This window comes from Pinus tabuliformis, chromosome 6, assembly GCF_031772625.1.
Source record: "Pinus tabuliformis cultivar Carrire ecotype Pingquan chromosome 6, CPIR1, whole genome shotgun sequence".
Lineage (NCBI taxonomy): Eukaryota > Viridiplantae > Streptophyta > Pinopsida > Pinales > Pinaceae > Pinus > Pinus tabuliformis.
In genome coordinates this window covers 69,271,845-69,284,156 of record NC_142292.1, presented here as the reverse complement: position 1 = coordinate 69,284,156, position 12,312 = coordinate 69,271,845, and the positions used below count along the sequence as shown (strand labels likewise).

The 12,312-nt window shown below is 32.9% G+C and overlaps 1 protein-coding gene across 1 annotated transcript in view; it reads right to left on the bottom strand.

Moving 5' to 3' along the window:
* Positions 1-11,208: 11,208 nt before the first annotated feature.
* The window catches only part of LOC149257281 (germin-like protein 1-3), a 48,099-nt gene continuing 46,995 nt past the window's right edge, over positions 11,209-12,312 (bottom strand). Inside the window, exon 6 of the mRNA XM_089368113.1 lies at positions 11,209-11,397. Within this exon, the coding sequence (XP_089224239.1) occupies positions 11,240-11,397 (158 nt within the window). The 3' untranslated portion in view covers positions 11,209-11,239. The remainder of the gene's footprint in view (positions 11,398-12,312) is intronic.

Sequence of the window (12,312 nt, the reverse complement as noted above, 5' to 3'; positions counted from 1 at the left end):
TAGTTCTCTTTCTTACTAACATTATTACCGCGTTGACAATAACGCTTTCCATTCATAAGGTTTTGGTAAATAATAAAGCAATGGACTTTATAATATATACATGTATGTTTTACATGTCTTGAATCATAGGTTCTGGTACCCTTTATGGTTATGTCACAATAGTTGTATTATATATGTATTCACACCCCTTTACACTATCCTAGCAAAGGATATACATTATACAATATTTTCTTATTTGATCATTACACCTATGAATAAACTCATATGAACTTGGAACATTGGGTTATCACCCCCCTCGACGTTATTGTTATTGCTTGTCAAATTATGCCTAGGTCATCTCCCCTTAATCACATGTTGATTAGGTTCTATGGTTGTGACACACCAAGGAAATCCAATGGTTGAGACTAAAAGAAGGGTATACTACTAGGGTAAAGTTGCACTATCTTGTTCATTTACCTTTTAACATTTATTTTGTTAAGAATGTGGTTTTTTCTCTGTAGAGGCTAAATGAGGGTTTCAAACCCTGACCTTTTATCATGGCAGGTGTTCTTGATACCAATATTCATTTTTTTTTGGATATCTCTTCCATATGTTCAGAAGTCTTTCATCCACACAAGAAATTTTTCATAAGAGGTAGAGGTAAACAACAATTCTCATTTTTTTACTTGAACTAATTTTAGTTTTTAGATCTCTTGGTTCGCCATTACAATTTCTAACTATTACAATGCTTCTTTTTGGAGGAAATTTAGGGGTTTTTGGCTTGTATACCAACGAGGAATCATTCCGATACTTTGTCTCATTTTTAAAAGGTTGGTTACTAAATTTTCAAAGGGTTTCTAGGAGTTTTGCTTCGCCACTAACTATCATGTAATTTCCCTCGACCCTTTGCCCTTATTTTCAGACATTGGAAATTGATCTTGTTATACGACATCATTCTCCTCTGTATATGTCCATAGTTGAGATGATCATTCTTATGGTTTCATTCTCGATTCTAGAGAGGAATAGGGAGTAGCTTTACTTAGGAGGCCTGTCATAGAACTTAAATGTATTCTATGTTAATTTACTTATTTTCCATTGTTTCCTTTTAGCATCATCATTCCTTTCTTAATTCGTGACATTTTGAATTCAAACCTTTTTGGGTTTTCGTTAGGGGAATTTTGAGACCTAAAATGGGCCTCCTAAGAAAAATGTACAACTAAAATGAATTTATAAGAAAAAATAGGATTCAAGATGATGATGTGAACCATGGGGGATGATTCACCATTTTGGAGTAAAAAAGTAAAAATATTAAAACATAATAAAATAATAAAACTACCTTTTTAGCTCGTATTTTAAACTCATCTCCCTAAGGCTTTACCCAAATTTCAATCCGGAGTACTCATTGGGTGCAAAATTTAGTTCCTCATCCAAGGAGTACCCATGTTTCATACTTTCGATGGACCTTGCTATACGAAAAATGATGGACCTGAGCTTCAAACAACAGTCCTCTGGCCTCAGCGCACTTTTGACGGCACTTTCTCTTAGTGCAATTCCACCTGATCTTCGATTCACTTGCAATTAACCTATATATATTGAATTCAACATAATACACAGAATCAACTTCGTATTGTAAAAAGACTTTGAGAATGGCCAGAATCACAGCACGCAGGTCAAACATTTGCATCAAAGTGTTTCTTCTATTAATATATGTACATAAATACTTTACATAGGCCCTTGTAGCCATATTTTCATTGCATGGCCCTTTCTTGACTTTGAAGCAATACTTGACTCCTCAAGCCTCTTCGTTCTCTCTCTTTCCCCACACAAACACATGATATTATTTTAGCTACATATTTATACATAAGGATTCCGAACTATATTATGGTTTAGATCCATAAAATCCTCCCCTAAAACCCCTATTCTAGGATTCCTAGGTCCATAAATCTTTCAACAATCTAACTTCCCTCATTTCTATCTAACTCTCTCAAATATTCTCGATATCTTATTCTAAAAGAGAGATCTAGCTACAATACTCCTCATTTTCATCACTTGTGTACATTTCTTAAGAAAACATACGAAAACACAATTAAATAAATAATTACACTCAATTAGGGAACCAACTACCTTGGTAAATGAAAATGACTATTCTATTCAAAAGTTATTTTGATTTGGAGGTAAGATGCTCGTGCATAAAAAACAATGGAGATTTCTATAAAATTATGAAAATCAATAATCAAAAGTGTCAATATGGTAACTCACTCCTCCTTCAGGGACTAATGTAGAAGACAAGACTAGGTTTTACAGGACATTGATTGTGTATTGTGTAGGAGTGTTTGCAGAAAGTGATTTATCTTTTCAATGAATAGAAACTATCACAAGCACATTAGTAAATGTGGTTGATATACGTCGATCGATATAGTTTCCATACGTCTATTGGCATATAAAAGGTGCAAAATGTCGTCGATCGGCATATATCAAGCACAATTTACTAATGGGGTTGTGCTAGCTGATGATCAATGTGTGTGGGAAAGATTAGTAGACAACGGTTGACTATCCTTGACTATGGTAAATTTGTTCAAGTTTTAGTCGAGGAGGGTTTAATATGGTAAACCTATAGTTGACTATGGATGATCATGCTAGTCCACTTCAACCTATACTTTAATATGATAGATTATGATTGAAAATTGTTTACCACTATTGACAATCATTGTCCGTCTTTGGTAATGGTTGACCATGGTTGACTATGGTCAACAATGATTACCATGTTGACCATGGATGAACATGATTTGTAAAACTTTACCATTCACTATGATAGATTATCATTGGCAATGGTTTACCACCATTGACCATGGCTTTCCATGTTTGATCATGGTTGAAAATGATGGTTAACCATGGCTGACTTACCTTGTCTCATGGATATTTTCTTGATAAATTTTCATTGTTTTACCACATAAAATTTTAAGTGTTTTCTATCATTACTTCTTTGTTGAAAATGTTTTTACAGATTCTAAAAACCAACAAGTGGTATCATAGCACTAGTTAGAGGAAGACGAGTGGCAGAAGAAACCCTAGCCACAAGTTTGTAGGCTTGTTCTTTGATAAGGAATTTGTGTTTTGTCTTGATCTATAGATCCCTTGAAGAAACCCTCAAACCTGAAGAGGAAATGTAGTTCATACAACCATCAAACATATAATTTTAAGCATTCACAAAGATCAAATAAGGGTATCTAGGGTTGGATTATAGTCAATTTTGGGTAGAAAATTTTGTAAGGTTGCAGTCACGCATAGTAAGATGTAACATCCCACTTCAACATATACTTTAATATGATAATTTATGATTGAAAGAAATTACCACTATTCACCATTATTGTCCATGTTTGGTAATGGTTGCCCATGGCCAACCATGATGACTATGTTGACCATGGGTGGACATGTAATATCCCTCTAATTTCAATTAGAATTCAATAGAATAGTCTCCTTCTCAGATATTATATAGAATAGTCTCCTGGGAAACCTATGGGAGAGAGCATGTTCCTCCCAACCAATGAGTTACTACCAGTAATTCCCCCAGAGGTCAATTTCTTGCCTCTTGAAACAACAAACCCGTATGTATTCCTTAGTGGTATTTTATAATTCTTCCCAACATATTTTTCCTTTAATTAGCTAGGCTTTCCTTTTTAATTAGGAAAAATTCTTTCCTTTCGCCTTTATAGCACATCTTTCTCTCTAGTTGTGCTTTCTTTTCCTTTTCATCCAGCTTATCATTTCTCTCTAGCTAAATTATTAACTTAATCATTATCTCTCATTATGATATTTCATCAATAATAATTTAGCATAATATTTCTCTTCAATTATGTTATTTTCTTAATATTAATTTCTCCTCAGATGTTTCTTAGGAAAATATTTGGTACGACTATGTGGACTTAACCACTTGACAATATTCTAAAATAGAAAAATGTCCCTATTACTTATGTTTTCTTTCCCATAAAATTCCCAACAAAACATGTATTCATAATATAAAATTTCATTCCATAATCCATCAATTCCAATCCTTGCTACCACAATCAGTAAATTCAAATAATAATCACAATAATCTAAAAATAGTCATGCCTTTCAAAATAAGAGCACCAGTGGTATCACATGTGCTGGGATTCTCCTCTCTTAATTTCCAAGCAATATGATAATCTCTTGAAAATGTATTCCTCCTTTCACGTACACAAGGACGCTCCAAGATGGCTATGCATGGAACATATCCACAATTATGCACACAGGAACAATGTAATATGGATCTATGAAAAAAAATATACACCTTTACCCCGTTCCTGCAACCTTTTCAATGCAATATGGATCTATGAAAAAAAAATATACACCTTTACCCTGTTCCTGCAACCTTTTTGTTTCGAAATCGCATCAGGAAACTGATTTGGCATAGATTTGACGCCTTTCAAGCTTAACTACCCATCTCAAAACTATTCCTTGAGTGGAGAGTTTTTGATTTTTCTCGGCTTTTTGCGTGCTTAGCATTCATAAGTGTTATTTTACACTTAGCATTATTTTCTAGTGATTTACTAATCAAGACCTCGAGTCTCATTATTTTTTTTGGTTTTTTTCCATATGTACACCTCCATAAGAGAAACAACCATAGGTAAAGTTCATAGGACTACTATAGTTCTCTTTCTTACTAACATTATTACCGCATTGACAATAACTCTTTCCATTCATAAGGTTTTGGTAAATCATAAAGCAATGGACTTTATAATATATACATGTCTTGAATCATAGGCTCTGGTAGCCTTTATGGTTATGTCACAATAGTTGTATTATATATGTATTCACACCCCTTTACACTATCCTAGCAAAGGATATACATTATACAGTATTTTCTTATTTGATCATTACACCTATGAATAAACTCATATGAACTTGGAACATTGGGTTATCACCCCCCTCGACGTTATTGTTATTGCTTGTCAAATTATGCCTAGGTCATCTCCCCTTAATCACATGTTGATTAGGTTCTATGGTTGTGACGCACCAAGGACATCCAATGGTTGAGACTAAAAGAAGGGTATACTACTAGGGTAAAGTTGCACTATCTTTTTCATTTACCTTTTAACATTTATTTTGTTAAGAATGTGGTTTTTTCTCTGTAGAGGCTAAATGAGGGTTTCAAACCCTGACCTTTTATCATGGCAGGTGTTCTTGATACCAATATTCATTTTTTTTTTGGATATCTCTTCCATATGTTTAGAAGTCTTTCATCCACACAAGAAATTTTTCATAAGAGGTAGAGGTAAACAACAATTCTCATTTTTTTACTTGAACTAATTTTAGTTTTTAGATCTCTTGGTTCGCCATTACAATTTCTAACTATTACAATGCTTCTTTTTGGAGGAAATTTAGGGGTTTGTGGCTTGTATACCAACGAGGAATCATTCTGATACTTTGTCTCATTTTTAAAATGTTGGTTACTAAATTTTCAAAGGGTTTCTAGGAGTTTTGCTTCGCCACTAACTATCATGTAATTTCCCTCGACCCTTTGCTCTTATTTTCAGACACTGGAAATTGATCTTGTTATACGCCATCATTCTCCTCTGTATATGTCCATAGTTGAGATTATCATTCTTATGGTTTCATTCTCGATTCTAGAGAGGAATAAGGAGTAGATTTACTTAGGAGGCCTGTCATAGAACTTAAATGTATTCTATGTTAATTTACTTATTTTCCATTGTTTCCTTTTAGCATAATCATTCCTTTCTTAATTCGTGACATTTTGAATTGAAACCTTTTTGGGTTTTCGTTAGGGGAATTTTGAGATCTAAAATGGACCTCCTAAGAAAAATGTACAACTAAAATGAATTTATAAGAAAAAATAGGATTCAAGATGATGATGTCAACCATGGGGGATGATTCACCATTTTGGAGTAAAAAAGTAAAAATATTAAAACATAATAAAATAATAAAACTACTTTTTTAGCTCGTATTTTAAACTCATCTCCCTAAGGCTTTACCCAAAATTCAATCGGGAGTACTCATTGGATGCAAAATTTAGTTCCTCATCCAAGGAGTACCCATGTTTCATACTTTCGATGGACCTTGCTATACGAAAAATGATGGACCTGAGCTTCAAACAACAGTCCTCTGGCCTCTGCGCACTTTTGACGGTACTTTCTCTTAGTACAATTCCACTTGATCTTCGATTCACTTGCAATTAACCTATATATATTGAATTCAACATAATACACAGAATCAACTTCGTATTGTAAAAAGACTTTGAGAATGGCCAGAATCATAGCACGCAGGTCAAACATTTGCATCAAAGTGTTTCTTCTATTAATATATGTACATAAATACTTTACATAGGCCCTTGTAGCCATATTTTCATTGCATGGCCCTTTCTTGACTTTGAAGAAATACTTGACTCCTCAAGCCTCTTCGTTCTCTCTCTTTCCCCACACAAACACATGATCTTATTTTAGCTACATATTTATACATAAGGATTCCGAACTATATTATGGTTTAGATCCATAAAATCCTCCCCTAAAACCCCTATTCTAGGATTCCTAGGTCCATAAATCTTTCAACAATCTAACTTCCCTCATTTCTATCTAACTCTCTCAAATATTCTCGATATCCTATATTCTAAAAGAGAGATCTAGCTACAATACTCCTCATTTTCATCACTTGTGTACATTTCTTAAGAAAACATACGAAAACACAATTAAATAAATAATTACACTCAATTAGGGAACCAACTGCCTTGGTAAATGAAAATGACTATTATATTCAAAAGTTATTTTGATTTGGAGGTAAGATGCTCGTGCATAAAAAACAATGGAGATTTCTATAAAATTATGAAAATCAATAATCAAAAGTGTCAATATGGTAACTCACTCCTCCTTTAGGGACTAATGTAGAAGACAAGACTAGGTTTTATAGGACATTGATTGTGTATTGTGTGTGAGTGTTTGCAGAAAGTGATTTATCTTTTCAATGAATAGAAACTATCACAAGCACATTAGTAAATGTGGTTGATATACGTCAATCGATATAGTTTCCATACGTCTATTGGCATATAAAAGGTGCAAAATGTCGTCAATCGGCATATATCAAGCACAATTTACTAATGGGTTTGTGCTAGCTGATGATCAATGTGTGTGGGAAAGATTAGTAGACAACGGTTGACTATCCTTGACTATGGTAAATTTGTTCAAGTTTTAGTCGAGGAGGGTTTAATATGGTAAACCTATAGTTGACTATGGATGATCATGCTAGTCCACTTCAACCTATACTTTAATATGATAGATTATGATTGAAAATGGTTTACCACTATTGACAATCATTGTCCGTCTTTGGTAATGGTTGACCATGGTTGACTATGGTCAACAATGATTACCATGTTGACCATTGATGAACATGATTTGTAAAACTTTACCATTCACTATGATAGATTATCATTGGCAATGGTTTACCACCACTGACCTTGGCTTTCCATGTTTGATCATGGTTGAAAATGATGGTTAACCATGGCTGACTTACCTTGTCTCATGGATATTTTCTTGATAAATTTTCATTGTTTTACCACATAAAATTTTAAGTGTTTTCTATCATTACTTCTTTGTTGAAAATGTTTTTACAGATTCTAAAAACCAACAAGTGGTATCATAGCACTAGTTAGAGGAAGACGAGTGGCAGAAGAAACCCTAGCCACAAGTTTGTAGGCCTGTTCTTTGATAAGGAATTTGTGTTTTGTCTTGATCTATAGATCCCTTGAAGAAACCCTCAAACCTGAAGAGGATATGTAGTTCATACAACCATCAAACATATAATTTTAAGCATTCACAAAGATCAAATAAAGGTATATAGGGTTGGATTATAGTCAATTTTGGGTAGAAAATTTTGTAAGGTTGCAGTCACGCATAGTAAGAAGTAAAATCCCACTTCAACATATACTTTAATATGATAAGTTATTATTGAAAGAAATTACCACTATTCACCATTATTGTCCATGTTTGGTAATGGTTGCCCATGGCCAACCATGATGACTATGTTGACCATGGTTGGACATGTAATATCCCTCTAATTTCAATTAGAATTCAATAGAATAGTCTCCTTCTCAGATATTCAATAGAATAGTCTCATGGGAAACCTATGGGAGAGAGCATGTTCCTCCCAACCAATGAGTTACTACCAGTAATTCCCCCAGAGGTCAATTTCTTGCCTCTTGAAACAACAAACCCGTATGTATTCCTTACTGGTATTTTATAATTATTCCCAACACATTTTTCCTTTAATTAGCTAGGCTTTCCTTTTTAATTAGGAAAAATTCTTTCCTTTCGCCTTTAAAGCACATATTTCTCTCTAGTTGTGCTTTCTTTTCCTTTTCATCCAGCTTATCATTTCTCTCTAGCTAAATTCTTAACTTAATCATTCTCTATCATTATGATATTTCATCAATAATAATTTAGCATAATATTTCTCTTCAATTATGTTATTTTCTTAATATTAATTTCTCCTCGGATTTTTCTTAGGAAAATATTTGGTACGGCTATGTGGACTTAACCACTTGACAATATTCTAAAATAGAAAAAAGTCCCTATTACTTATGTTTTCTTTCCCATACAATTCCCAATGAAACACGTATTCATAATATAAAATTTCATTCCATAATCCATCAATTCCAATCCTTGCTATCACAATCACTAAATTCAAATAATAATCACAATAATCTAAAAATAGTCATGCCTTTCAAAATAAGAGCACCAGGGGTATCACATGTGCTGGGATTCTCCTCTCTTAATTTCCAAGCAATATGATAATCTCTTGAAAATGTATTCCTCCTTTCACGTACACAAAGACGCTCCAAGATGGCTATGCATGGAACATATATGCAATTACGCACACGGGAACAATGTAATAAAAAAAAATATACACCTTTACCCCGTTCCTGCAACCTTTTCAATGCAATATGGATCTATGAAAAAAAATATACACCTTTACCTTGTTCCTGCAACCTTTTTGTTTTGCAATCGCATCAAGAAACTAATTTGGCATAGATTTGACGCCTTTCAAGCTTAACTACCCATCAATAATCGCTCCAAACTATTCCTTGAGTGGAGATTTTTTGCTTTTGCTCGGCTTTTTGTGTGCTTAAGGAAACCACCTGCGCATGCAAGCCTGACACATTGTGGAAGACTTTTGACTTTATGTCTCTTCAATTTGGTTGAATTGTATTATATTGATATTATTAATAATGTATTAATGATGTTAATAATAATATTGTGAATAATATTAATGTAAATATTTTTTTAATTAATATTGTTAACATCTAAAACATTACCATCATCCTTATTAATGACTAGAATTGAAATATTACTAATGTTATTTACCAGTATTAAGGTTAATAATATTTATATTAATAATGTTAATGTTCAAGTTAATAATTTCAATGTTAATAATACTAGTCTTATTCATGTTAACATCACTACTTAAATGTTATTAGTAATATTAATGTTATTCTACAAAAAAATATTATTATTGTTAACATTGATAATAATAGTAGTGATGCATTAATAATGTAATTAAAATTATTATTATTATTCACATGAGTGTTGTTAATATTAATTAGTAATTTTTAAAGTATCAATGTATTTGTAATATTTGTTTTTCATTAAAAATTAGTATTAATGTATTGGTAGAAAAAAAATCTATTTCCTAAAAATATACAAAATGTAAAACCCAATCTCTGAAATATTCCCAAGTGTAAATTTTTAACGTAAAATATAGTTTTAAGATTTATTTATTTAATAGTAATACAATTTTCTTAAAATTTAATGTAAAACTTACATTAAATTTTAAATTATATTTTTAACTCTAAAAGAGTGGGTAAATATTTGGGATTTCTTTATATTTGTTTGGCATATATGTTAATAAATACAATGGGCCCATAACTACCTACAAGGTAGAATGGTCTAGATTGCATAAGTTGTTCCCTCAGTAGAGATTCTTATTCATATGGATGGCCTATATAAATTTTGTGTTATATTTCAGAAATTGGGGGAGTATCCGTCCTCCTGTTTATATTTAATTGCAATAAATTCTTATTCATGTGGATGGTCTATATAAATTTTGTGTTATATTTCAGAAATTGGGGGGTATCCATCCACCTGTTTGTAATTCGGCTCTCGATTAAAACAAAAAAAAAATAGGCAACATTTGAGTTGTTATTCTATTGAAATTCATATCTCTTTTTATCATTTCAAATTCAAATACAAAATCTAACACTGAGAAAGTCAAATAATATAGTGATGTTTATATGTATTTTTATGTGGTTAAAAATAGTATGTTACTATTTATTTATTTTAAAAGCAATTCATACAACCTTTTAGCATTTCAAATACAGAATTGAAATTTGGATTTTTTTTATTATTTCAAATTCAAATACAAAATAAAAAAAAAAAAAAAAATTAAATAAATGGAAATTTAATTTTGCCATTCAAATATAAAATCCAAAATCCAAAAGTCATTAAAAATCAATTTAAGAACATATTTTGAAATCAAATTTCAAACGATTTATCTCGTCCACCCGAAGCAAAACCTAAATTGAAATCATGTCCGCCAGACACAAAATCTAAATTTAAAGTAGTGTCACCAGAGGAAAAAACTAAATTTAATCAGTCATTCATTTAGTCTTTATAATGCAGTGAGTGTATTTTTTTCACCTCAGCCATATATTTGTTTTGTTTGGAAGAGAGGCATGATGATGCCGTGGTCGATGTATTGAGCGGAGACATTAGGGTATGTTGTGTCAAAGAGTAAACGATCGCAACACAGAAATTTCACATTACCAAAAAGGACACCAGTACGGATTAAATGATAAGAGTGTTTCTTTATATCCCGTCTTTAATTCAAATTCAAATACTTTTCTTTTGTTTGCATCACAATTAAAAGACAAATACTTTTATTTTGTTTGCATCAGATGAGATGCATCGTGCAGCACTCCATCAATTCAAACGATAAGCTATTAGGTAGTGTCGTGTCCATTAAACAGAAACAGAAAGGTGTAAATGATTATAACATAAAACTCTCAAACACCCATATTGATGTACAATTTTCCTTTATTGCATATAGAGGAGTCACGACTGTACACGTACGTGAGGGAAAGAGAGGTTTTATTTATTTGTTTGTTTGGTCGCATAACAACCGACGAATGAATGGTGACTCCTGGCATGAATGAATGATTGAATTAGATGAGTGGGCATCAACCCAAGAATTTCCTTTGGAGAAGTTGCACGAGGGAGGCATCGATCTTGAAAGCTTTGGCCAGAAGGGAGGCATCAACCGGGGGAGAGGCTCCAAACAAGGATTGGGCGACCTGCTGGGTTCCTGGAAGCTGGCTGCTCAGTGCAGCGATGGCCACTGTGTTGTCATTGTTGGGGATTTTTCTGAGAAAATCCCAAAAACAAAGAAAATAAACTCCACAGAGGCAATGCTCTGTTTCCTTTACTCCAGGATCTTTTGTGCACAGGGAAGCTTTAAAATAAAATGACTGAAGACAGAGTATTACACCACCACAAAAATATTTCTATTTATCAAAACAAAAATCACTGACACATATTCATCCTCTTTGCTGAGAGGGATTCACCAAAAAAAATTCAACAAAAACAACTCTGTCTCCACCTGAGAATTACTGAGCTGGGTTTACTGCTGTAAAATCCCTTTTACATTTACTGCTGTAATAAAAATTTACATATGCATCTCAAAAACATTATACGTCTGCTTCACTTCTGTGCATATCACATAAACAAAATTACAAAACCATACAAAGGATTCTGGTTCTTTTCCGCACTGCTGTGCTATATTCGCATCATGCTTCATACAAACTTCGTCTTCACTTTTCGTATTGCACTGCTGTGCTCAAGTCTTATTACCAAAAGTCAACCAACAAAAACATAATATACGAGCTCCTTCTTTTTGAATATTACATTGCGTAAAAAAAACAAAATTACCATGCCTTTCTTTAAATGCACCATACCTTCGACATAAAAAAACTTACGTGCTGTATATAAAAACTTTAATATTCACCTACTTTCATTAAATGTCTTCATGGAAAAAGTCTGCAGTCAACCAAGCTTTTATTTTACTCCACGCAACATTTACTGCAGGCTCGTATGCATCTTCGGACAATCGACGGTGGAGAGCGATGGAAACAATCGAACGGTGGAGGAGAATATCGGGAGGCCATTTGCTGCAGAGCTATATGTCTCGAGAATGTCAGACTTGCTTACGTATGGGGAGAGCCACGCGTCTGCACCATATTGTATCAGGTTCAAA